Raw genomic sequence first — 26,338 nt, 5'->3', positions numbered from 1 at the left:
AATCCTTTAAACCCCTCTAAGGGATATGCTTTCTCATGATCTAATAATGGCTGAAAGTGTGAATAGATGTAAGAATGGCTTATCTCCCCAACATACATGTTACTGGTACTAATGTAGAATGTGGATCTGTCAGTAAGGATCACAAAGGATTTTTTCCATCTTATTGCAAATCAGTCTACGATCCTCTGGATCAACTTAGTTTGTCAGTAAAAAAAGGTTGACTGATTAATAGGCTCTTCTACAACCAAAGCACTGATACATGTGGTATAAGAAAGAAGACAAAACAGTCACTCACCCTTTTATTCTCAACATCTCTTCAATGGTGTCTGGTAAAGGCATATTATACGTTTCTGGGAGAAACAAGGTGAAAATCCCCACGAGAACTGTGAGACTGCCCATGAGGACAAAAGGCAAGTGTTTGTCATAGGCACCTAGCAAAGGAAGAAATGATAACTATACACATGGCAAGTTCTCTAAATGATACCCATTTACAGAATTAGACTTTGGATCTACAAGAATCAGGGGGGTCATTCCATGCCAAAGCATCACAAAGAAAGGACATTTTCAACTCTGCCGTCCCAGCTTTTCAAGACATTTGGTAGGATGGTAGAGGACATAAAGTAACTTACAGATGTAAAACTATAGCCCTCCGTGATAAACGCTAGTCATACAGCAGGAAGGAAAACATGAGAAAAAAAATAAAATTCTATGTTTACCAAGTCAACAAAAAAATCATAACTTTGCTTCTAATTAAGGTAGAACTTTCATCTTTGGCTTGTTTTGAAGCAAATGGAGCACACGGTTCATAAAATGTTGTTTTATAATAAAACATTACATTCTCCATTTCAAGGTCATATCATGTAAACTTTGACCTTGAATATGCCAAAAAAGTGTATGTTCAATTTTTGGGGGGAAATTAGGTATGTAAAACGGGTAAATGCAATCTCTCCTTGGTGCAAATTTTAATTGGGATTGCTTTGGGAACAGGAGTGAAACAAAAATTATGAAAGTACTCGTAGCGTATGTCACATTCAGTGAAACTACTTACAACTTCTGCAATTTTTGCTGCTAATAAAAGTCACATTTTTTGTCTAGGATTTGCTTGATTTATTAAATAACCAATTACATATCCCAAATTCTTGCCATAGAAACATTTAGACAGAACTTACCGAGGTAAACAAAATACGGGGATAAGATGCTGCCTAATCTGGAAGCCATAGAACTGGCTCCGACCCCCATGTTTCTGACGACAGTTGGGTACAGCTCAGCAGTGTACACATAAACCATGGAGAACGCAGATGTGATTCCAAACTTCCCAAGCATGACCAGCAGGATAGACAAGATATTCAGATCTGGAAGAAGACAGATAGAACACGTTCCCGCTAGTTCAGCAAGATCAAGAACATATGGCATCCATATCGAATGACTTCTAATAAATTTGGAGGTCTATAAAGACCCAACCCAGCCTTACTCTAAATGTCTCCAGATTATTCTGGGGCCAGGGAGCTGAGAACAAATAATCACATCAATGACAACACATGGAATTAGTTAACCACTGACGTGGGCTTCTGTAATGCAATAATGTGTACAGAGTGGTCTTAAAGCAGCAGAATAAGGATTATTCATTCATTCTGGGAAAACAGATTAATGTTATGTTAGGACTAAGGTTGGCTGAGTTTTGGAATGGCGGAATAGGCAGAAATATCTGACATTAACTCTTGTTTATTGAAGTAAACATAGATATATCCCGGGGTGCATATTTATAAGGAGTCATATGTATGGACAGCTTCAAGGGTATGCCCATCTTAGACATGTATGGCATATCCTGCATCTATTATCCACACCCATCTTCAGAACAGAATCCCCAACCCCCCAGTTCGTTCGCCACCACATCCAGGTGGATAATGGATAAAGAGGTGGCCATGTATATTCCTGTCGCTCTCCACTTACGTCCCTGGGAACCAAGCAGCGTGCTAAAATGTTTCTCTGACTGCCATAGAAGAGAATGGAGAAATGGAGAGGAAAGCTGAGGACATACATACATGGTTATCTCTTTACCCATTATCCATCTGAATGTTGTGGCCACCTCACCTAGGCGGGGTGCATAAACCCTCTTTCTGGAGATGATGGGTGCGGCACATGCCATGCATGTCTAAGGTGGCAATACCCCTTGAAGTTACCAATCAAAATGATCACCATTGGTAAAAGTATTACAAGGAGTGCTAAAATGACCTAATAGAGTAGTTAGTACTGACATTGCACTTTAATGGCACAGGTGTAGACAAAACAAAAATGACAAGATAAGAAGTAACAAGCTCTTACGTTGAGGCACGAGCTGTATGAAGAGAAGGACAACTCCACCAAGGAACAACGTGCTGCATGTAGAGTATCTTCTGGAGAAGTTTCGGAGCAGCAGCCAGGCTATGACATAAGCAGGGACTTCAATGATGGCTGACAGAAAGCAGTTCACATATGGGTCACCGTGTAAATTGGGAGTATTAAGCGACAAGCCAAAGTATCCTACAGATATTATCATCCTGCAGAAATAAGACACATGTAGTTTTTAGCTTCGACTTGTAAATTGCTGCAAGAAGTCCAGGAGGAGGAGTTAGCAAATAAAAGCAATGCCTCGACTTTATTCAAGTTACTGAATATTACTTTACTTAAATGGGGCCAATATGGGATCCTGCAGATCAGTACCATTACAGCGATACCAAATTTAAAAGGTTTTTGTTTCACTATTTAAAAAAAAACAAAAAAAACAAAAAACAAACAACTTTTTTTTGTTTAACGGAATTGTTTCTGTTCCCACACTGTGAGGTTATAACTTTAATTTTTTGTTGATAGTGCTATGTGAGGGCTTGTTTTTTTGCAGGAAGTATTATAGTTTCTACTAGTACTATTATGCGGTGCATGCAACTTTTTGATCACTTTTTAGAGGCAGTGTGGTTTAAAAAAAAGGAAAAAAAATGAAATTCTGGAACTCTTTATTTATTTTTTAAATGGCTTTCACTGTCCGATAATAAGTAGTGCAATATTTTAAGAGTTTGGGATTTTACAGATATAGTGACGCTATATATTTTTATATGCAACTTGAAAAAAGTTATCAAACTTATTTTTCCAATTTTTATTAGTCACCCTAGGGAACTTGGACTTGCAACTGTTTGCTTGCTTGTACAATATACTGCAATACTTCAGCATGAAGGGGTTAAAGGGGTTCTGACATGAATAATGCTTTTATGCTTTAGCAGCCATTGTTCCCTGGTGTGCCTAATGGACCCAGGGAACCCACGGTTTAATGGCTGCTAAAGCATAAAAAGATAACACTTACCTGTTCTTTTGTTGTTGTTGACATCGGGGGGTCATCTCCCGGCAGGCGCTGCTCCTCTTCTTCTGTCTGCACAAGCCGCGCCGCTCCGGGATCGCGCGCATGCGCAGTGGAGAGGTGCCGTCTGACAGGAGTCAGGACGGGCTGCGTCTCCACTGCGCATGCGCAGCACTCCGGAGTTCAGCCGGATGGACGGGCCGCCCACAGCAAGCACTGCTTGTGACGTGCTTGCTGTGGCGGTCCGTCCGTTGACCTCGGAAGTGCCTGACGGACGGACCAGAGCAGGAAGCGGTCTTTTTGACCGCTCCTGCTCTGCTTTAAAGGCACAGAAGAAGATGCCGGCTGGAGGGGACATGCCTGGCGATCGGGCCAGGCCAGGCAAGGTGAGTACAATTTTTTTTTTTTGATGTCAGAACCCCTTTAAGTAAACTTTGCATAGAGAGACTTTTTGTGAAATTGTTTCCTGGGATCTGATGGACATTTTGATCAAAACAGTCTTCCCTGCTAGGCAAGGAGTAAGACTTAAATACAACCTCTATGCTTATTGTCCTGCTGCAAAAGCCAGCAATTCCATTAATAAATGTAACAGCAGAAATATCTGATAATGAAATTCTTAATGTTTTATGTAAACTACAGTGCTGTTAAAGTACCGTCCAAGCGCTGCGGAATAGGTTGGAGCTACACAAATAAAGATTATTATTATAAGTGGAGGTGCATTTTAAAGAGGTATTCCCATCTTTTAAAGCCACATGTCATTTTATGAGTGGTGGGGTCTGACTTCTCTGGAATCTCTGCGGATCCTGAGAATGAAGGGGCCAAAGGACTAATTCAGCACTGCTGCCCTGCACATCAACACAAGATCGATGGTGGTCCCAGAGGTCAGATCCCCACTGACTGTAAAGTGATGGCAATCCTATAGTAGCTATATGCCATCACTTTACGAGATGGGAATTACCCTTTAAATCTTCAGCTATTGTTGGCCTAAATTAATGCTTTCACTTACCAGAGTAAAATAGAGAGGAATGTGACAATACGGATATTTCTAGTTTTCAGTAGGTCAAGAAATGTATAGGCCTTGTGAGACTGGTCCTTCAGGTGCTGCAACTATGACAACAATGAGAAAAATCCCAAAACAATTAACTACATAGTTTATGACTGATCACGAAGTCTACAGTAAATAGTTATGTAATGTACTATAGTCCCTTTAAATAAAAGCACAGCATGGTTAAAGAAGTCCTTAAATATAGTCCTGGATATTCATGAGCCCCAGGCTAGGTACACCCACCCTGCCCTCCAGCTGCTGATTCACTGTAGTCTGCCCCTTAAATGGGCATAGTTAGAGAGCTGCCAATCATTGGCTGGGTGTGAGGTAGGTGTGGCCAACTAGCAGCTCATGAATATGCAGGACTAGTTCTGTGTCTGGCTGCTACTAATAAAATGAAAGTTTCTCCAAAACTACTGCACGGATACAAACAGAAGACAGATCACTGTAATCAGTGTGACGGGTACTCCTATATGGTGCTCTCAGTGAGGGCTGCAAAAAGATCCAGACGGATTCCCTTTAAATTAATATTTATTAAAACATGAAAGATTTAGTGAATTTCTATTACACTTGAGTATTTCAAAATTTGTTTGCCATCAGTAAATGGAAACATACATCCAGAGGCTGAAAGACCCAATACTTCTCACAGCCAAGATGCACTGTCTATACAACTGTATTTAATCTAGACATTCCTGTATGAGCTTAACAGCCTGCCCCGCAGCACTATTTGGTCACTCCATCTCCAAGAAGAATTAAATAAAAAGTGATCAAAAAGTCATATGTACCCCAAAATGGTACTAATAAAAAACTACAGCTTCTCGAGCAAAAAAGCAACACTGCACACAGACCTAACGATGGAGAAAAAAAAAGGTATGGGGTCAAAACATGGCCACACAAAGCAATTTTTTCAAAAGTATATACAATATACTTGGAAATTCTTCAGACCTTTTAATTAGTTTTAACATTTTGTTATGTTGTGGCCCTGTGCAAATTCAAGCTTTCTCCCCCATCATTCTGCACCCGGTACCCCATAATCACAAAGTGAAAATAGAATGTTAGTTTCCAAAGATTCCTGACATTGTGTACGGAGTTAAGTATTTAAAGACTTTTGTTATGACGCTTGAAATTTAGCTGAGACTAAGCAGCAAGGAGACTAAAAATATCCGCAAAGTATAGTGACAAGAACAAAGCCAGACTGCGAACAAGATGCAATGTGTTTGGAAAGTCTTTAGACTTTTTCACTATACTTACATTTTGTTATGTTGTGGCCTTGTGCAAATTACAAAAAAATAAAATAAATCATCAGTATTGCCCCTTTATTCTGCACTCAATAATGACAAAGTGAAAACAAAATGTTAGCTTTTAATTTTTTTTTAAAAAGTACAATGTCTAACATTTTGCATTGTCATAAGTATTTAGACCCTGTGGTAGGATATTGGAAATTTAGGTCTCTCCCATTTCTTCCGATCATCTTTGAGATGTTTCTGCCCCTTGATAGGAGTCCATCTGTGGTAAATTCAGCTGACTGGACATAAGTTTAAGAAACACATCCCTGTCTATATAAGGTCTCCCAGCTCACAATGCATATCAGAGCCAAAGCCAAGACACAAGGAAAAAAGAACTGCCTGTCGAGCTCTGAGACTGGATTGTGTGGAGGCACAGATCTGAAGAAGACTACAATAAAAAAAAAAAATCTACTGCATTGAAAGATCCCAAGAGCACAGTGGCCTCCCTAATTCTTTAATGGAAGAAGTTTGGAACAACCAGAACTTTTCCTAGATCTGGCTAACCCACCAAACTGAACAATCAGGGGAGAAGAGCTTTGGTATGAGAGGTGACGAATAACCCAATGGTTACTTAGGCTGAGCCCTAGAGACAAGACAATGACCCTAAGCACACAGCCAAGACAACACAGGAGGGGTTTAGGGACAACTCTGTGGATGTCCTTGAGTGGTCCAGCCAGAGCCCTGACTTGAAACTAATCAAAACCTCTGGAGAGACCTGAAAATGGCATCCACAGACGTCCCCATCCATCCTAAGAGAGCTTGAGATGATCTGTAGAGAAGAATGCCAGAAAATCCCCAAATCCAGATGTATAAACCTAGTGGCATCATACCCAAGAAGACAAGATGCTGAAATGCTGCCAATGGTGCTTCAACTGAGTACTGAGTACAGGGTGTGAACACTTATGTCAATGCAAATGTCAGCTTTTCATTTTTCAAAAATGTATAAAAAAAAAAGTCTAACATTCTGTTTTCACTTTGTGATTATGGGGTACCGAGTGCAGAATGATGTGGGAAAACCTTTTTTTAATTTCACAAGGCCACAACATAACACAATGTAAAATAAAAAGTGAAAGGGTGTGAAGACTTTCTAATTGCATTGTAAATTTAGTATTCGTGTAATCATACTGACAGAATACATTTTTATTGCACTGTGATTGGCATAAAAACAAAGCCCTGCAAGGTGTAACTGCCTTTTATCCCCCTATTTGGCCCTCTTTTAATTTTTTTAAGTTTTCCAATATATTGTATGATACAACAAATGGTACCATTAAACAAACAAGCCCTCATACAGATAGGTCACTGCTGAATGTGACCTGGACACAGGAGCATCAATGACCCTTCATCATGAAGGAGTTAAAGGGGCTTTCTCATCATAGTACTTTATCCCTTATCCAGTAGGGTATGTCATGCACATGCATGCTTAATTTTGGATTCAATGCATCCCTTTTCTTATGTATGTTGATTGGGTGTAAAAAAAAATTTTTTTTGGGGGGGAAGCAATTTTTGCTACCAGGAAAACACAATTTACTTAAAATTCAGCGTTTTTCCTAAAGGTCGACTATTTTCGTCATAAAATTTGCTATTATCGGTGATTATTCCTGTGCCTGTGTGCAGGCAATCTAGGTGAAGACAAGAAACTCATCATATGTGATACCAAGAAGATGTTTCGTGCCAAAGAGCGTGCTATGAAGTACTCGAGAGCAGAGGAGAATTCCAATGCTGCAAAAAGTAACACCCCTGACATTTCTGTTGATAGCAGGAAGGATAACACTTTAATTCTAATGCATGATGAGACCACAGGCACCTTCATGAAACGCACCATCAAGGAAAGTCATATGACCTTTACGGAAGAGCCTAAAGGTCGGCATCTTACTCATACACCAGAGCCCAAAACAAAAACAGCAAAACTGGCCAAACAGTGTGCAACTGGATTATCCGACTGGTTAAAAGGACAGAGGTATAGATCTTAGCCTCAAACTAACTGTCCGTGATATCACTAATGATTTGTCTGGCTGGGAAGGTGGCATGCTTCACTGTGTTGAAGAACTCCTCAAACAAAGACTTTTTAGGTCTTTCTGCTGGCTTCACATCAATAAACTGCTATTCCATCATATTGTGCAAAGCTTGATGGACCAACCTCTTCAGATCAAGGCTTGTGTGGTAGAGTTGGTAGACTCTTTTCCAAAGTTGAGACTCTAAATAGAAAGACTGAATTTGAGCCAATTCCATTTCTGAAACTTGTTGTTGATGTCAGCGAGAATATTGCTAGCTAAATGAGCACTGACAGCATAGTAGCATGAAAGGTTCTTCATGCAATAGTGAACATCAAGCTCGATCCTTAAAGGAGATGTCCCGCGCCGAAACGGGTTTTTTTTTTTTTAAACCCCCCCCCCGTTCGGCGCGAGACAACCCCGATGCAGGGGTTAAAAAAACCACCCGCACAGCGCTTACCTGAATCCCGGCGCTCCGGTGACTTCTCTACTCACCGCTGAAGATGGCCTCTTCCTCCGTGGACCGCAGCTCTTCTGTGCGGTCCACTGCCGATTCCAGCCTCCTGATTGGCTGGAATCGGCACGTGACGGGGCGGAGCTACACGGAGCTACACGGAGCCCCATAGAGAACAGCAGAAGACCCGGACTGCGCAAGCGCGGCTAATTTGGCCATCGGAGGCCAAAAATTAGTCGGCACCATGGAGACCAGGACGCCAGCAACGGAGCAGGTAAGTAAAAAACTTTTTATAACTTCTGTATGGCTCATAATTAATGCACTATGTATATTACAAAGTGCATTATTATGGCCATACAGAAGTGTATAACCCCACTTGCTGCCTCGGGACATCTCCTTTAAGTAGCAGCTCTTATACGTGGCCAACGGTCACACAGTAGGTGGCTTACTTGTGGCATGAGGGGCATGCTGCTCTATATGAGCAAGCATGATCTTAGACCTGAGGATACGGAGGTCTTGAATCCGCTTGCAACCTGGGTAACACAAGTTTACCTTCCCATGTGATTAAGGTGAAACATGAGATCAAGCATGGACCTTAGTATCTAATAAAGTTATTTCAACTTTGGCAGAAGCAAGATGCGAGGGTCAAGGATGCCTCAAAGCCCTACCTAAAAAATGGATCCTGGTGGGCTTATCCTGAGAATGTACTCGTCGCTCTTCTCTGTTCTGATGATACAAGACGGAAAGTGTTTGCAGTTGACACAATAATCGCAGATAGGGCTGCAAGTGAACAAGGTTCTTTTGTAGTTCCCGAAACGATAAACGTCAATGCTTGCAACCTCAAAGCTCTCATTGATTGGGAGGCAGAGACCATCCCTGAACCAGTTCTCACAGCAAACAAGTCTTTGGCCCAAGTTGAAGCATTGAAAGTTGCCCCCCTGGAGCTTCCTCCATATTCACTGCACACTCAAAGCTGTGAGAGAGCAGTCCAATGGGTTACATAGGGAGGTGAATCAGTGTGTGGTTGGGCTGACAGAGATGGCTTTATACCAACACAGCTGTGTAATCGGGAAGGGATGCCTTCTTTGAAAACAAAGCAAAACTTTGTAAAAAAGTGTTCCAAGCTTAAATAACTGATAACTAGATCACCGACTGTCTGGAGTTTTGCCTTTGTGCACTAAAACAGAATTCAGATATACTTTTTTGCAGTTCAGTCATTATATCTATGCACAATGTTTTATCACCTGTTTGTTCTTATGTTCAAGTTACTGTAATTTACTGGTGTTTTATTACTAGCAGTGACCGAAGAAGGTTTTATTTTACTTCCGTCTTGCATTTAAATTATGTTATAAATGTTATTAATTGATACTAAATGTATCTAAACTGTCATAAAAAGCAAGCGTAATATGATTATTATGAACATTATGGAGTAATTTTACTTCCCATTTCCCGGTAATTAACATTTTTCCTCAATATTTTACACATGACATAACCTATTATCCGGAGAATAGGAAATAAATGTCTGATCGCTAAGGGACCCCGAGGTCGGCACACCCAAATACACTATGTGAATGGATCAGCAGTGCACACATCCCATCACGGCTCCATTCACTTTTATGGGATGGACAGAAATCGATGCACTTGGCTATTTCCCTCCATCCCATAGAAGTGAATGGAGCAGCAGTCAAACATACCGATCTATTTGCATGAAGTTTTAGGGTGTGTCAGCATTTCTGACTGTGGCACTTTGTTAGTATTTTTAGGTTTGCTGAGTTGTTTTTTTTTTTAAACACGGTGGTCTTTTAGTGTGGTGGGTTTTTTGTATTTTTGCCATAGACTTTTCTATAGGACTTAAAAAACACCAGAAAAATGTTTACATTTTTTTTTAATAGCTGTTTAAAAACACTGCAAAACCTCTGTATGAAGGAGGCCTAATGTGCTATTTATTATTTGTGCACTAGAGATAGTATTTTTGAAAAGAAATTAATAATTAATCCAACTTGAGCCTGAAAGCAAGATTACGATGCAATTTTAAAAGTGGTTATGTGATCAACTGTTTGATCCTTTATTTAGTGGCAACATATTCCACAGCTCTGTACAAAGATAGAGAGACCCCCTCTGCAGCATCCTTCCACAGGGGGCTCACAATCTAAGGCCTCGGTCACACGGGCATTTTTTTGCGCGATTTGCAGATCGCATGACGGAAGCGCATCCGCAAATTGCGTGACCGGGGCCGACGATTCGCCGAAAAAGCTGCAGCTAGCAGCGTTTTCGGCGAAACGGTCCAGCGCTGCCCGCTATCCTCTGCCACAGCTGTGGCAGAGGAGAACGATGTTCGCCCATTGAATTCAATGGGGCCGGCAATACAGCCAGCTCCATTGAAAGCAATAGGCTGCCGGCGAGCGCGGGATGAATTTTCGGGAAGGGCTTAAAAAAATAAGCCCTTCCCTGAAAACCATCCTAAAATGTGTAAAAAAAAAAAACAAAAAACAAAAAAAAGTATACTCACCTTTTTCCTGCAGCCGGAGTTCAGCCGCGTCCGGCCGGCAGTTCTCCTGAACTGCTCTGAGTAGTATTCAGCAGCTGGGGATTTAAAATCCCCGCCTGCTGAATGGGCTGCCTCTGATTGGTCACAGCCCTCAGCCAATGAGAGGCAGCTCTCATGAGTGCTGCCTCTGATTGGCTGAGCGCAGGGACCAATTAGAGGCAGCTCTCAGCTATTGAATGACAGCTGAGAGCTGCCTCTGATTGCTGTATTGCCGGCTCCATTGAATTCAATGGGCGAACATCGTTCTCCTCTTACACAGCTGTTACAGCTGTGGCAGAGGAGAAGGATCTTTAGTATATGTTCTCAATGGGGTTGGCGATGCTGCCACCTGCCCCATTGAGCGCATATATAGAACACAACGAATCTGGCGGTAGGTTAGTATTGATTTTTTTTTTTTCTCTTGTAGTTAGTTTCCCCATTAAAATGCATTGGAATTCATTAATGCATTTTAATGGGGAAAAGTGCTTTGACACACAAGTTTTTTGCCTTAAGAGCTCCGTCTCGGAACGGATTAAACTCGTATGTCAAGGAGCCACTGTACAAGAAAGTTCAGAAAATACCATAGAGCAATGTTTCTCCACTCAACATTTTGCTACTGTGACCTCAATGGCCAGAAACGGGTAATACCTGGGTCTCACCAGTGGTTGAAGTCCATTCCTGAACCCAGTTGTTAGGTCTGCTACCCGTGTCTGCTGCCTTCTTGCTGTTTCAGGCGAACTTGGGCGTTACTCTGCTCCTTCTGCATAAATGTACTTGTTTCTTCCACCTTCTATCAGTACTACACTAGTTAACCCTGCTCAGTGTTCACAGCACAGCTGCGGCCTAAATTGCTATCACCTTCCTATTTAAGGGAGCTGGGGATCCTCCATCTTTGCCTCAGTATTGATGTGTGTTTGTCTCAGACACTCAGCATATCTAGCTAGCCTATCTCAGGACTGTTTTGTCTGTTTTATTCTGTTTCTGTATCTGTTTATTCTATATGCTCTTTGCCTTGTGCTTAAGCCTGTGTGTGTTTATCCATTTCCTTCCAGTCTGTGCATCGTTCCCGTCTCTGTGGTAAGTCAGTCCAGTTCTGTGTACCCTGTACCCTATATTCAGTTTTTCATCCCTGTGTCCTATCAGGGATAGTTATGCCTGAGGTTCCAGCGCAGGGCCATTCTTGTCAGGAAGACTACCCTGCTTGTAGGCGCGGGTCTTCCAATCTTCCCAATTTGCTAAAGGCCAGATTCCCTGTCTGAGTTTTCCTTGCAACTGGGGTCAGCTACCAGCAACACCAGGTCTAGTCCAAAAGCCAGGCTGGTTGGTTAGCACAGTGGGTCTACACTCAAGTCCCTAACACCAGTAGAACATTATATATGCTGTAGAAGTGCCGTGTATAGAATGGCCTGCAAAGGGTGATAGATAGGCATTCTGATACCTGCAGAGAGAGACAACACCTTTGGGTGTGACAGGAGGTGAGATAAAAAAATCAGTTCCAGCCACACTCAGGGGAAAGAAAGCTAGCTGCTAGCCAGAAAGGCTGTAGAGGAGCCATCAGGACTGGGAGCCTGATGTCCAGTCCGGAACCGGTTTGGGCCCATTACCTTTCTGATAGAGGAGGACGCTCTCCAGATGCCCCAGTCGAGGTTAGTGACCCTGGACATTATGTACTGTACAAGTTTTCTGTTACATCTTTCATGTTTGCTGCAATGTGGAATAAAACTGGCAGGCGCCAGATTTAAAGAAGTTCCCATCTTTGGAGTGTTTGTACACGTGAGGTGCCCATTCCTGACGGAAAGGTCAGCAGTCGAAGAGGCGAGTAACCCCGGCTGTCCACAATGCCCAAAAGGAGCCAATTATGTGGCTAAAGCAGAGATCGGTGCAGAAGGGTCTATACAACATACAATCCTTTTTGTCACTATTTTCCCTCCAGAAGCAACAATCTTTAACCACCTCTTTCAATGGATGCACTCTATTTGTACCGTACCCTCAGCATATGATGTATATATAAAAAGTACATGATTACATGTATTCTAATAAATAAACTTTCAACATTTATTTACCGATCATCCCCCACATATCGAGCATTTCTCAACCATCTACCTAGGTAATAAATGTTTTTGGTTGGAATACCTCTTTTAAGGCTCATGGCATTAAACTAATACCCACCCACCTGCCAATAATATCTAATGTCTAGAGTCAGTTCCAGTCACAAGTGGAAATCAGGCGGCACATGGTAAGAATTTTCTGTGAATTTTGTTTGTTCACTGCCAATTCCACATTGCATTCCGATCTGAGGAAGGCTTACCTCTGGAAGACTGAATATTATCTCAGGTGGTGTTATGCCATTTTTCTTGGCAGCTCTCCTGATGATGTCTTCAGCTTCGCTGATCCTGCCCTGTGATAGCAGCCATCTAGGAGACTCGGGGATGATCCTGCAATAAGACAGTTATATTATTAATAATAATTAAATTTAGTCACTGCATGAATATAAGGAAAGCCACAAAAAAACGGGAAGAACATAAAGCTTTATCCAGGACCCCAGTGCTGCAAGGCAACAGTGCTAATCACGGAGCCACTGAATGTCTGCATGTGATAAGAAGGAAAAAAGTGATCAACAGTGAATTTTTCTCACAGACAAAACAAAGTCCTTGCAAGAAATGTCCCCGATTTCAGCTTTCTGGGTCCTCGTGACTACTTTGGGCTGGAGGAGGGATACTGGAGTTAAGGGCAGTCATGTCTGGTCTGACAGCTCCGTGATTATAGTGAGAGCCCCTTTTAGATATTCATCTGGTTGGCTTCAAACTTAAGGAGTTTCCTGAGATAATAATAAAGAGCTCAGAGCTCATACTCATCTCTTCCCTGCCAGCTTTGGTCTTCCTGATGACTTCATTTTTGCAGGCTGCAGTCAGCCTGACCCGTCTTCAAACAAGTTGCTGCAGCCAATGACAGAGATCGGAGATCATTGCTGAGCTGTCATTGGCTGCAGCTGCAGGTTTACGTGACATCAAAGGCTGACTGCAGTCTGTAAACAAACAGGACAGCAGAGACCAGAGCCGCGGGTGGGGGATGAGCCGGCCGTGGGGAGAGGCGAGTATAAGCTCTTTATTATGCTTACACACTGGTGAACCCCTTTGGTAAATAAGACAATCGCTTTAAAAAGGTACAATCACAAGTTCTGGAAAAGGTGGGAATTTTCTGCATTGGAAAATTCGCACTAAAATGTGTGTCATAAACTGCATTAACATCTGCAGCACTGGTGTGGATTTTGGTGCTGATCCACAGCAGACTTCACCACTTCACAAAGATTATGTTTTTTTGGCGCGGAAATTACAAAGATTTTCTCCAATGGAAAATCCCCACCATTTTTAATACATATGAAGTACTCTAAAGGGGTACCTAACAGTCCTTTTAATCCTCAGCCTAATCTAACGAGTGCCAATTGACACATGATGATTGGCACTTGTTTCATTTTCTTTTGCACGCGCCAAAAATAAGCTTACAGGGACAAATGATGACTGATTCAATTGTTCATTCCCTGGAGAGATCTACCACCAATCAGCAAGCATTATTAGGTTTGAACAAGCAGCAGACGAACCAGTGTTCACTTGTTTGCTCATTGGCTGATCACTGGGTGAACGAGCATTCAGAGGAACTTTCAGGCCTGATAATTGGCCCGTGTAAGAGGACCTTAAAAGCAATCTGTCGTCATGCTTTGGAGTCCTCACTGAGAGCAGTGCCTGTCACACTGATATGTCTGCTGTGTGTATCTTTGCAGTAGTTTTGAAGAAACCTGCCTTTAATTAGTAGCAGCCAGACACAGAACTAGTCCGGCATATGCAGGAGCTGCAGGATAGCCACACATGAATATCCAGGACTACTTCAAGTCGTTCTCTATGCATTTGCTGCTACTGATAAAATGTAATATTCTCCAAAACTACTGCACAGATCCATACAGCAGACTATCACAGTGTGACAGGCGCTACATTATGCTGCCTTCAAAGGGATGCAAAAAGATGGTGACAGAGTCTCTTTAAGATATTGATAACCTATCCTCAGCACAGGTGTCATCAATATTTGATCAGTTCGGCCAGTTGGACCTCTGTGATCAGCTGTCCGAGGTGGCTGCGGTGGTCGGGTGAGAGCAAAGCCTCTTCCCTGCATACCGGGCACAGCGCCATATATTTCATAGAAACTCTTTGGTGGGATGTGAGGAAGGCGGATGCAGTATGCCAACCCAATATCAGTGAACTGGAGGCTATTACCCATAAAGGGTGGGGTAAGATTCCTCAGGAACGCTGTAAGAAGCCGGAGTCGGACTATGCATCACATTTGCAGCAGGTTAAAGGGGTTGTCTCGCGGCAGCAAGTGGGGTTATACACTTCTGTATGGCCATATTAATGCACTTTGTAATATACATCGTGCATTAAATATGAGCCATACAGAAGTTATTCACTTACCTGCTCCGTTGCTAGCGTCCCCGTCGCCATGGATCCGTCTAATTCTGATGTCTGCTTGCTTTTTTAGACGCGCTTGCGCTGTGCGGTCTTCTTCCTGGTGAATGGAGCCGCTCGTGCCGGAGAGCTGGTCATCGTAGCTCCGCCCCGTCACGTGTGCCGATTCCAGCCAATCAGGAGGCTGGAATCGGCAATGGACCGCACAGAGCCCACGGTGCACCATGGGAGAAGACCCGCGGTGCATCGTGGGTGAAGATCCCGACGGCCATCTTGGTGAAGGAAGAAGTAGGAAGAAGGAAGACGTCGCAGAACGGGGATTCGGGTAAGTAATAAATTTTTTTTTTTTTAACACATCCCTTGGGGTTGTCCTGCGCCGAACGGGGGGCCTATGCAAAAAAAAAAAAACCGTTTCGGCGTGAGACAACCCCTTTAAGGTAAAAATGTGTTCTACAAAGTACTAAATCTGCTTGTCCTGAAGGTGTTGGAATAATTCTGAGACGGCAATAGTCATCAAAAGTGGCATTTTGTGTTGAACTCACAGAAAGCGCTTGTTATATTAGTTGTGTTGAGCCATTTAAATTGTACTTGTTCGATTGTTTTTTTGCACATTTGGCAAATAAATCTGATTTATAATGGGGATTGAATGAGGTTATTACAACTGTAGGTATTTCTATGTGAACAGATTGTTTTCCACAATGTAAAATCACCATAGACATCGGTCATACCCTACAATTAATTATATAGAAGTTCTAAATCTGTAATAGGGAACAGAGCTATTTACAAAATCTACAGCGCCCCCTTGTGGAAAGAAAAAGCATTAATCTCTTATGTCTCAGCCACAAAGGCAAAATATGTGCACACAATTCAGAAAGTAGCACATCTAATGCGACAGACTACACAGATGGGGGCAAAGGAGAACATGCTTCTGGTGACAATACATCACTGTTTAACCCCTGGAGTACAAGGTGTGCTATCAGCATTTGGAAGATGATTAAAAGCCAGCTAGCCATGCGTGCAGAGTAGTCCCACGTGAGGGATCCTTACTGCTGAACAAGCAGACAACCTGTAGTGCACATAACAAAGGACACTTTAGGCCCTTTTACACGGAACGATTATCGTTCAAAGGAGCGAAAGTAAATGATAATGCTTCAGTCTAAACACGAGCCGATGACTGAATGATAAATCGCTTACTTCTCATCCGTCGTTCATTTTATGCAGGACTAAGAATCATCGTTGGCTCGTTCACTAATCGTCCGGTTTGACCAGCGCTCATTCAGTCTTTCTCAGTGACTTATACAGCCAATGTGACCACTGGACGATTTCTCTTTTGAAAGAGCCAACAAGGTTGACTGGACCGGCGGTTCTCAACGTGGGCATTATTGCCCCCTGGGGGGCGTTTTTTACTTCTCAAAAGGGAGGTGGAATGAAAAAGGGGGGCGGCAGGGGGGGCGTTCTGTGTTTGCTTTGTTGATTTATTTAGTCTAGTAACTACATTTTTTCTAAAAATTTGTAGTAATACCTCAGTTTTCGTTGATAATCCATTTGAAAACAATCGGTGAAATCCAAAACCGAGGCAATTATTTCCACATGCAATGGAAGTTGTGTGCAGTCTGCACGTCTCTATCATATAATGTATGACTTTTATGACTCCATGAAACCGCTACAGATCAATCACACTTCATAACACTGGATAACCTAGAGCACAATCTAACCCACTGTATTCCATAATGCCGCTGATTGGCTGAACCGCTTTAAACTTTCACTTGTGTGGGTCTCTGGGAGTTGTAGTCTTAGTGGATGCCAAGTGTCTTTTCAGAACTGTGATATAAACTACAACTCCCAGAGACCCACACAACTGAAAGTTCCAGCCAATCAGCGGCGTTATGGAATACAGCGGGTTAGGTTGGTCTTGGGTTGTCCAGTGTAATTGATCTGTAGCAGGGTCATGGAGTTATAAAAGTCATACATCATTATATGATAGAGCCACATAAGCAGTCCATTCTTGAAGCATACTTTATAACAAATGGCTGAGAAGAATAAATGCCATCAATATTCAAATAAATACTTCAAATTCGGATTCATCTCTTCTCCTAAAAATGGACAGCTTCTCTTGTGCCTCATTGGTGAAAAGGCATTTTCGAATGAAGCTATGAAGCCTTCAAGACTGAGCGATCACCTTGCAAAAATGCATTCAGACAAAGTGGGTGAGCCTATTTCATTTTTACAAGGTTTAAAGGCAAAGTTTGAGAACCGCAGCACTGTAGGCAAGCTATTTGGAAAATTTGCTCTCAATGCTGAAAAAGGCCTCGTTGCTTCCTAAAAAGTCTGTTAATAGCGCAATGTGGCAAATCACATACTATTGGGGAAACACTTATGTTATCCACAGTTAAGGAGATTGTCAGTACTATGCTGGGGCTGCCGCGTTTGCCATGGTGAAAATAAATTCCTTTGAGTAATGACACGGTTTCAAGAAGAATTGACAAGATGGCTGCTGATGTAGAAGGAACGCTTTTCGACGTGTTAAAGAACACAGAAATTGTAATGCCAATTGAGGAGTCAACGGTTAGAGACAATGAAGCATTGCTGCTAGCTTACGTGAATGAAGATCTTAGATGCTCCTATATTAGGCATTGATGATTAACGATTTCTACGTATATTGTCTGATAAATCAGACCAAGTGAGCCATCCAATATTGTTTTGAGAAAAATCGACACACTATTCAGTCTCATGAACGCTCACTCCAATCCAACAAGGATTGACATACTATATAATTTGTGAGCAAGAAATCTTCATCAATACCAAAACAGTGCCGAGGATTATGTTGTATTTTTTCGTTCTTTGGTGTCTGTCTTTGTCAGCCCTATTTTAATGAGAATCAATAAAATATTGTTTTCGGTTGTCTATAACTGTGAAGGGCTTCTACTTTAATTTACTATAGACTTCTTCTGCCCCAGTGACTAGTTCTAATCTGCTAAACACTATCAAAACTTTCCAAAAAACGTATTCAGTATTTTAATTTGTACTTCTAACTTTGTAAACAAGGTAAACTTTGACTGGGTTTGAACTAGTAAGGCTTGGGGGGCGCTGGCCACTATCCCAATACCTAAAGGGGGCGTTGGGCTGAAATAGGTTGAGAACCACTGGACTAGACTATCAACAAGTGCAGCCAAAGCTGGCGCCTTCAGCCGATGGCTAGTCACTAGAGATGAGCGAGCGTACTCGGAACAGCACTACTCGCTCGAGTAATTTGCTTTATCCGAGTATCGCTGTGCTCGTCCCTGAAGATTCGGGTGCCGGCACGGAGCGGGGAGCTGCAGGGGAGAGTGGGGAGGAACGGAGGGGAGATCTTTCTCTCCCTCTCTCCCGCCCGCTCTCCCCTGCTCCCCGCTGCGACTCACCTGTCAGCCGCAGCGGCACCCGAATCTTCAGACCCGAGCACAGCGATACTCGGATAAAGCAAATTACTCGAGCGAGTAGTGCTTTTCCGAGTACGCTCGCTCATCTCTACTAGTCACCTATGATCTCGAGCTACCGGTATTTAAAATGCTGAAATTCTCTCAAATATGTTCTACAACCATGAGCGCTGTACTTGGCGGTCCCACAGCAATGGATGGAGCAGCAGGACGCTTGGGAACCCAGTTCTTGTAATCAGTGGGAATCCCAGCATTCAATCCAATCACCTGTCTTGTGGATAGATGATAAGTTGCTATGGTAGAACATCCTCTTTGGAAAGAGAACGGGCGGAGATGTGCTGGAATTAGATTAAAGGTACTGAAAAGACATTGCTTGCATTTTTCAAAAGGGACAGTGGAAAGACTGGTTGTTAATGCAACGCCACCATTTTTTAAATTGTACTCAATAAAAGACTCCCCTAATAAGAGTGAAGTCAGCACTTACCACCAGAGAGGGATACAGAACAAGCCAGGAACGGTGAGAGACATCAGCAGCGAGCGCCAGTCTCTGATCAAAAACGCAATCAGCGGCAGCAACATGTATCCAACCGCATAGAAAATACACACCCCCAGCGTAGAGAATATGATGCGCACGGACTTGCCCAGAATCTCCGCTCCTAATTAACAGAAGATAAAAAGTTACACTCAGTGGATGGTTATATTCGAGGTTAACTATTTGGTCACAGACAACACAGTTCATTGTACACAATATATTAAAAGCAAAATGCCAGCCAAATTGTTAAACTCTGATTTAGCTGGACTTTTAGCATCCTCCTAGTCCAGAACCTACAGACTATGAGTGCCCACTGTGTAGAACAGGACGCTTATTCCCTGTTGGCACTACCACCCACACAACAGAGGCTGCCCTTGGCACCTGTGGGTTTGAATAGGTCATGCTTCAACATTAGTCCCTACATAAGAAATTCAGACACAACAAGATTTACAGGTATTACATGTTCCCATAGTCTTGCTCCAAACATCAAGGGTGGCCGGAGGTCACCCATAAGGAAAGGGAACGCCACCAAGCTACAGCGCAGGAGAAGATTGCTGAAAAATGGACGCGCAAATCACAAAGAAATCTACTAATATCTGTAGAAGGTCTTACTGCAGCTGGCCCATGGAGGGTATAACTGGCTTGTGAAGTAAACCGTATGTTCTCCACCTGGTGAGGATTGTCAATGAAACATTGCCAAGTATGGGCGATTGGCTCAGTCCTTTTGGTACTAATGAGGAATGGAATATCCTAGTCAAGGCTGTGTTCACATCTGCGTTGCCATCTCTACTGTTTCAGTGGCCGCAGACCCCATTGCCTACTAGTCTGGTCCACTGGGTTCCACCAAGGTGTTCATTAATTTGCACGCAGCGCTATTTTACCCATTAAAAATGATGGTTTTGCATTAGGGGGTTCCGAAACGAGTTTCGACACACCCTGTAAAACCAGTCTTGTTGGGGGAGGATAAAGTTGGCGCACACAATATAGTTAAATAATATGAGCGCCATAATCCTATCACATGGCTCTGCGAATAACAAGCATCTTACCAAGTATGAATGCTGCCACGTAATTGGAGATCTGGCCTATCCCAACAATCAGGAACAACACGGCAAACATTTCCCAGTTGACAGAGAAAACTTGCACTATGCTGAATCCCGTCTGCACAGCCATTGTAGCAAACAGGACCTTCTTTCTGCCGAACCTGGGAATTGTAAGGACAAATGTTAGTTTGTGCGAATCTCTATTTACTCCACAATGTCAAATACTGAGACGTACCTCTAATTACGGGAATACACCTTTAAAAATGTTGTCCCTTATTTATAACGATGCGAGTGTAACTCGTATTTTTTTTCCATATTGAAAGTATGGTCTCACGAAGCGATCATTGCAAAGCTGGGTCACGGAGAACCCCGCTAGTGATGCAGGTCCGCATGGCTTACTAACGAATTGTTAACAAGCTGTTCATTGTTAATGGCAGCCCAGTTTTAGGCAAACTGCATGACTATTAAAGGATACAGCTAGTAAACATTTCAAGAGATTGTCCAGGGCTTTTACTGTGGGCAATTTATTCTCCGGACAGGTCATTAATAGTTGACTGGCGGGAGGTGGGTCTGCCAGTCAGGATCCTCACTAATCAGCTGGTCTCCCAACCCACTGTAAGTGCAGAAAGTACTGGGAGTAGAGAACGCTGTCTGTACTACAGTGGCCCAGGTTGGTACTGCAGGCACAGCTGCCATTGGAATCAATCTACAGTGTGCCTGAAGTACCAACCAGGGCTGGTGAAATCTTCACGCTGCTATCTGCTTCCAGCGCTGCTTGCACTAACAGTGGGCTGGGCGGTCAGCTGATCGTCAAGGATCGCAAGCTGCGGACTCCCACTGATAAACTATTGATGACCTACTAAAAAGATAGGTCATCAATAGTAAGAGTCTCAGAGAAGCCCTTTAATTAGCAAGCTGTGAAGACCTGCATCACCATGTGAGTTCTTGGTCACATTGCTGCTGCAGGCACACAGCAGCCATGCAGCAGTCAGTATGTGGGACCATAGCCTGAGGTCTGGCAATCCCTGCTCTCACCATTACCTGTAATAGTTGTCAATCCCATAAACACATCCATTCAGCCTGCTATTTTAATATGGGGAGGGAGAGAAGCTAAAAGGTTTAGCGAGACTTTTTGCAGTACAACTTTATTTTAACTATTAAGCTGCAGTCCAAAAGGAGTCCATTGAGTTGCATAATCTTGTGGAATGCAGCCGTCACTCAATACTTAAAGAACATCTACACTTCTTAATTTAAATTAATTTTAATTTTTTTTATTGTGTACATTTTTTGGTACAAAACCCCTCATGATTGAAAAAGGGCACTCCAGCTGTGCCTGCACTGTCCTCTTCTGTCTTTGCGACTCTGTATAAGGAGAAGCAGTTCTGTGCTGCAGACAGCTTCTCCCCTTTACAGGACCCATTCCTGGGACTTCCCAGCAGGATACCAGCTGAAAGCTCCGAGAACAAAGGAGCTGTCAGTGCTCCTGCTGTTCCTCGGAGCTATCAGCTCAGCGGGACACCGCTGATAACTGCGAGAACAAAGCAGCTGTTTTGTATATGCAAACAGCTGCTTTGTTCTTGCAATCAGCAGTGTCTTGCTCCACCTGCATTTAATTCTTTAAGTAGCTAATTCCGACAAGAGACATCTGGCTGAGTGTGAGGGGGTGATGTTCATTTTCATCGACTAGTTTTGAATAGTCAAGATTTACCAAAAATGTGAATAATCATCAAGGATAAATTGTGAGACATCCAAGGAACCATTAAGATATTCATCGTTAGAGTAACCTTCAATTAGAAGTCATAGCGCCTTCAAGGAGCAGCGATTTACCTGTCTGACAACTGTCCTGACAGAAACGAGCCAATGAGCACCCCCAAGAAGAAGAGCGAGGAGGTTAATGGGACTTTCCAGTCATTATCGCAGACGAGGTCCCACTGGAGGAAGACATAAACAAAAAGGCTTCAGGAAACAGGAACAGCATTCAGGTCACTAATGATACATTATACATTTAGGCTTTATTACTTGGTTTACAATAGAATAAGACAAATTCTGCAGGACGTGTCTAACGGGATGCTGGAGGCTCATCACACATCATTGCGCACTACAGTGCGGTTCAACATAGTGTCTGTGATGAAGCAGCTACTGTATACTAATCTGCCATCGGACTACGTCGACCTATGTAAGGGCAATAAGGTATGGGGTCAGACATGCTCTTCAATTAGCCAAAAAGGGGCATACAAATATTGAGATTAATGAATAGAACGAATCATACGCCCTCTCAGCAGCAATTATGGCTGGTCGTTGTGTATTGGCCTATATAGTTTGTCAGTCACTGTAGGGGGCTCCACTCATGAATACACGGGACTCATTCGGTGATCCGTTCTGTTCTGTAGGCCAGTCTCACACGATTGGATTTCTATTGCGGAATCCACGATTGTCACACACACCCGATTTCCATGAGCAAATTTTAAATTGCAGCATGTTCTTTTTTTCATCGGGATCCACACAGATGGCTTCCGTTGAAATCAATGGAAGCCGTCCGACCTGTGACCCATTTGAAAATGTGGATAGGCTACCGGTACCTGCGCCATCGCCTAGTGACGGCACGGGAAATACAATTTTTTTTTTAAGAATCTGTACTGCGCATGACTGACAGCAAGTGCTTGTCATACAGGAAAATAAGGTACGCAGGTTCGTTAACTGCGGTCAGAGCCGGATCCTGCTGCGCACTCCCACATGCAGAATCTTAACTGTATGGACCGTAAAGCTAATAATATTAAAAAGTAACTTTTATTAGAAATAACTAAAATAAGGAAAAGAGAAAAACAAAACAAACAATTAATAAATCGTATAAGACGATAATGAGAGCATTTGCCACACATAGATGGAGACCAATCGGGTTAGAGTCGACCGGTACCGCTCAGCCCGCAAAGTCAAGGACTGACATGCTGCCGGTTTTTTTCATTTATTTATTTTGATTTCAATTTTTCCTGGGACTTTAGATGTAGGGTTTAGTTTATTCAAAAGACTACTGCAGATAGAAACTACCTAGTATAACCTGCACAGCATCTGGGTATCTTTAAAACCATTTAACCCTTTATGGCTATATCTGTGCCTAAATCGTTAGATGCAGAGTTTTGCTTTATCTAGAAGTTTACTGCAGCTAGAATCTACCTATAATAACCCGCACAGCACCATAGTGTCCCAGGTAGTTATCTTACCCCGTAACGGCTATATTAGCCCCAGGCTTATCATCCCGGGCTAATTTATCTGTTTGAGACTAGACCATATTCTGAGAGTAATCTGATAACTATCACGATCAGTCTACTCCTGTTTGCTTATGTCTTAGACACAGTTTGTCTGTGAAGACGATCATACAATTAACTGGCTCTGGTCTTAGAGCCACTTCCAGACAGCTGTATATTCGAGTCTGAGTTGTCTGGCTCTATTCTTCCAGACACCCCTGAATTCTCGTCAAAACAATTGTGCTAGCCACAACCCAGTACACTACTGGTATAGCGTATTGATACCGCTGAGGAACCCACCAAGTGGGTGAAACGCGTAGGGTAACGCTGGTTAACGCCTAAATGCGTGTCAATTCTATTTTATACATGACACACAACTAACAGGACTGACTATTTTAGTCACGTTTTTTGACCAATAACCTACACAGGTCGAGTCTTAGTGCTTTACTTTGACTTTGCAGGCTGAGCGGTACCGGTCGACTCTAACCCGATTGGTCTCCATCTATGTGTGGCAAATGCTCTCATTATCGTCTTATACGATTTATTGTTTGTTTTGCTTTTCTCTTTTCCTTATTTTAGTTATTTCTAATAAAAGTTACTTTTTAATATTATTAGCTTTACGGTCCATACAGTTAAGTCTTTCTCAAGTTTATACTTGGACCTATACTGCCTTTGTAAACTCGTTCTCACATGCAGAATCTGACCCGTTTGTGTGAGTCAGGCCTTATCCTCCATATTAGCCAAACAGCTAACGGGAGACAGAGAGCTGACCTGTTCCCATATTATACCGCCTGTACATAGGGCCAGATACTTAAATAACTGGAGCTGGGTATAATTTTGCAACCACATAGGTTGGTAGGAGTCATACAATAGGTAAGTTGTCATCATGTGAATTAAAGTAACATTACACCCTTAAAAACCGTTTTGTCAATTTACTTTTACTGGTAAAGATAGTCCTACCAAACAAGATACAAAAAAGGTTTGGTACCGTGTTAGCCAACAGAGCAAAATGTAATTGTTCTTAGCAAGAGAAACCAAGTAATCTTGTAGATATGATACTTTTTAATGGCTAACAAAAATACATGATGTTATAATGAGCTCTCGAACCAATGTAGGGTTCTTCCTCAGGTTTATGCAATAGATCTGAAGAGGCATACATATGAAAAGGCACAGACATTGTGTGATTAATTTGCACATAAAACAAATACCAGAAGAGAATGAGTAGAGTAATAAATACTTAATTAGTCCACTGATAATGTGAAAGTTTTATGGTCTCTAAATTGATTTTAGGAGGTCACCAGGCCAGCCTGTTATCTGTGCTATAGATTTCTCATATTCTCTACTGATGCAAAAAGCCCCCTCCGAGGTTCATTTAGCTTTTGAGAGCATCAAGGATGGTTATAAACTTGTACTCCCAAATTCTCCTGTGATGTTGAGATTTAAAATTGCCTTTAAAGGGGAGGTCTCGCGAAAGCAAGTGGGGGTATACACTTCTGTATGGCCATATTAATGCACTTTGTAATATACATCGTGCATTAAATATGAGCCATACAGAAGTTATTCCACTTACCTGTTCCGTTGCTAGCGTCCTCGTCTCCATGGTTCCGTCTAAATTCGCTGGCAGCTTGCTTTTTTAGACGCGCTTGCGTAGTCCGGTCTTCTCCTTTCAGCACGAGCCGCTTCAGTGTGCTCCCCGCTACAGCTCTTCTGCGCATGCGCAGACGAGCTGTCACTGCTCGGGAGCGCGCTGGAGCGGCCATTCTGTACCATCCTCTGTTAGAGGAAGGTGCAGAAACTGGAGCTGCCCAGCGGAGAAGCCCAGCCCAGCAGCCCAGCTGTCCCGAGAAGCCGCCCAGGTAAGTGATGGGTCGGGGGGTGATCTTCACTAACAGGTGAAGGTCCCGGGCCACAGCGGTAGGTCCCGGAGCCCAGCGCTAGGTTCCGGAGCCCAGCGCTGGGCTCCGGAACCCAGCGCTGGGCTCCGGGGCCTAGCGCTGGGCTCCGGGGCCTAGCGCTGGGCCGAGGGGGCCTTCGTCTGTCAGGGTCTAGCGCTGGGGAGCCGGGGCGGTAGCGCTGGGGAGCCGGGGCGGTAGCGCTGGGGAGCCGGGTCTAGCGTGGGGGGGCCGGGGGCTGCGCCGGTTACCTGCTGCCTGGCGGTGGGTGACTGGTCGGCCGTGTTCACTCCAGGGGTCCGGTCGGCGGCTGCGGGGCGTCGTGTTGTCATGGAGACACAGCTGGCAGCGTCTCGGGAGCGCGCACGTCGGGCTACAGCAAGCGACGGGAAAAAAGCCGGCGGCCATCTTGGGGAAACTTTTATAAGTTGCTGAAACGCTGGAACGGTAAGTACAAACCAGCTAGAAAAGTCATTTACAGGGGGGCTTAGTAATGTATGCTTAATTAGGGGGACTGGGGAAAAAAAAAAATTCACTGCTTCCTCGAGACATCTCCTTTAAGTATAATAACTTTCACATGTTCTATGTTGTGTCCGTGGCTAGAAAAATGTTCCGCCACAGATAATTCTGTCTTTCTCTCTTTAATCATGTGGTGATGAAATCTCACCCTGGCTTTCAGTTTTTGTCCTGTTTCTCCAACATAAAGGCCACCAACAAGACATTTACTACGCAGGATCAGGTACACAACATAGGAAATGTGGAACATGTGAATGTCCCCAGGATCTTGTAATCCCGTTGTGTGTTGGGGATCTGTATCCTGTCCGCAGTCAGTATATGTGAGCAGGTCTTGCAGCTCCTTACATTACAGGCATAAGTTCCTTTTTGTGTATTAGAGGACAATGCACTCCTGACTATAAAGCTCCTCAAATTTGGGGGCTGCCTGTAACACAGAAGGGGAGGGTCCGGGAATATGGTTTTCAGAAGGTCATCTTTGTGTAGGGTATGACAGATTTTCTTTGTACAAAGAAACTCCATCATACCCTTCACAGATAGTACAGATAACACGCTGGCCTGGTGCCCCCCTAACACCAATTTAGAGACCACAAAACTTTCCCATCCCTTATCAGTGGACTA

The 26,338-nt window shown here is 43.2% G+C and overlaps 1 protein-coding gene across 2 annotated transcripts in view; it reads right to left on the bottom strand.

Moving 5' to 3' along the window:
* Positions 1-26,338, bottom strand: part of LOC136611485 (organic cation/carnitine transporter 2-like) — a 55,718-nt gene that overhangs the window by 12,226 nt on the left and 17,154 nt on the right. For both annotated transcript variants that reach the window (XR_010790280.1, XM_066591141.1), the window contains exons 2-9: positions 21,898-22,001; positions 20,077-20,231; positions 18,983-19,154; positions 12,937-13,063; positions 4,332-4,432; positions 2,323-2,537; positions 1,170-1,352; positions 296-431 (exon numbers count right to left, since the gene is read on the bottom strand). Coding sequence is in view for 1 of the 2 variants with exons in the window: in XM_066591141.1 (XP_066447238.1) it covers positions 296-431; positions 1,170-1,352; positions 2,323-2,537; positions 4,332-4,432; positions 12,937-13,063; positions 18,983-19,154; positions 20,077-20,231; positions 21,898-22,001 (1,193 nt within the window). In the remaining variant the exon portion in view is untranslated. The remainder of the gene's footprint in view (positions 1-295; positions 432-1,169; positions 1,353-2,322; positions 2,538-4,331; positions 4,433-12,936; positions 13,064-18,982; positions 19,155-20,076; positions 20,232-21,897; positions 22,002-26,338) is intronic.

This window comes from Eleutherodactylus coqui, chromosome 2 (assembly GCF_035609145.1).
Source record: "Eleutherodactylus coqui strain aEleCoq1 chromosome 2, aEleCoq1.hap1, whole genome shotgun sequence".
Classification (NCBI taxonomy): domain Eukaryota; kingdom Metazoa; phylum Chordata; class Amphibia; order Anura; family Eleutherodactylidae; genus Eleutherodactylus; species Eleutherodactylus coqui.
Note: the sequence above shows the minus strand (reverse complement) of the source record. Positions and strands in the feature narration are given on the sequence as shown.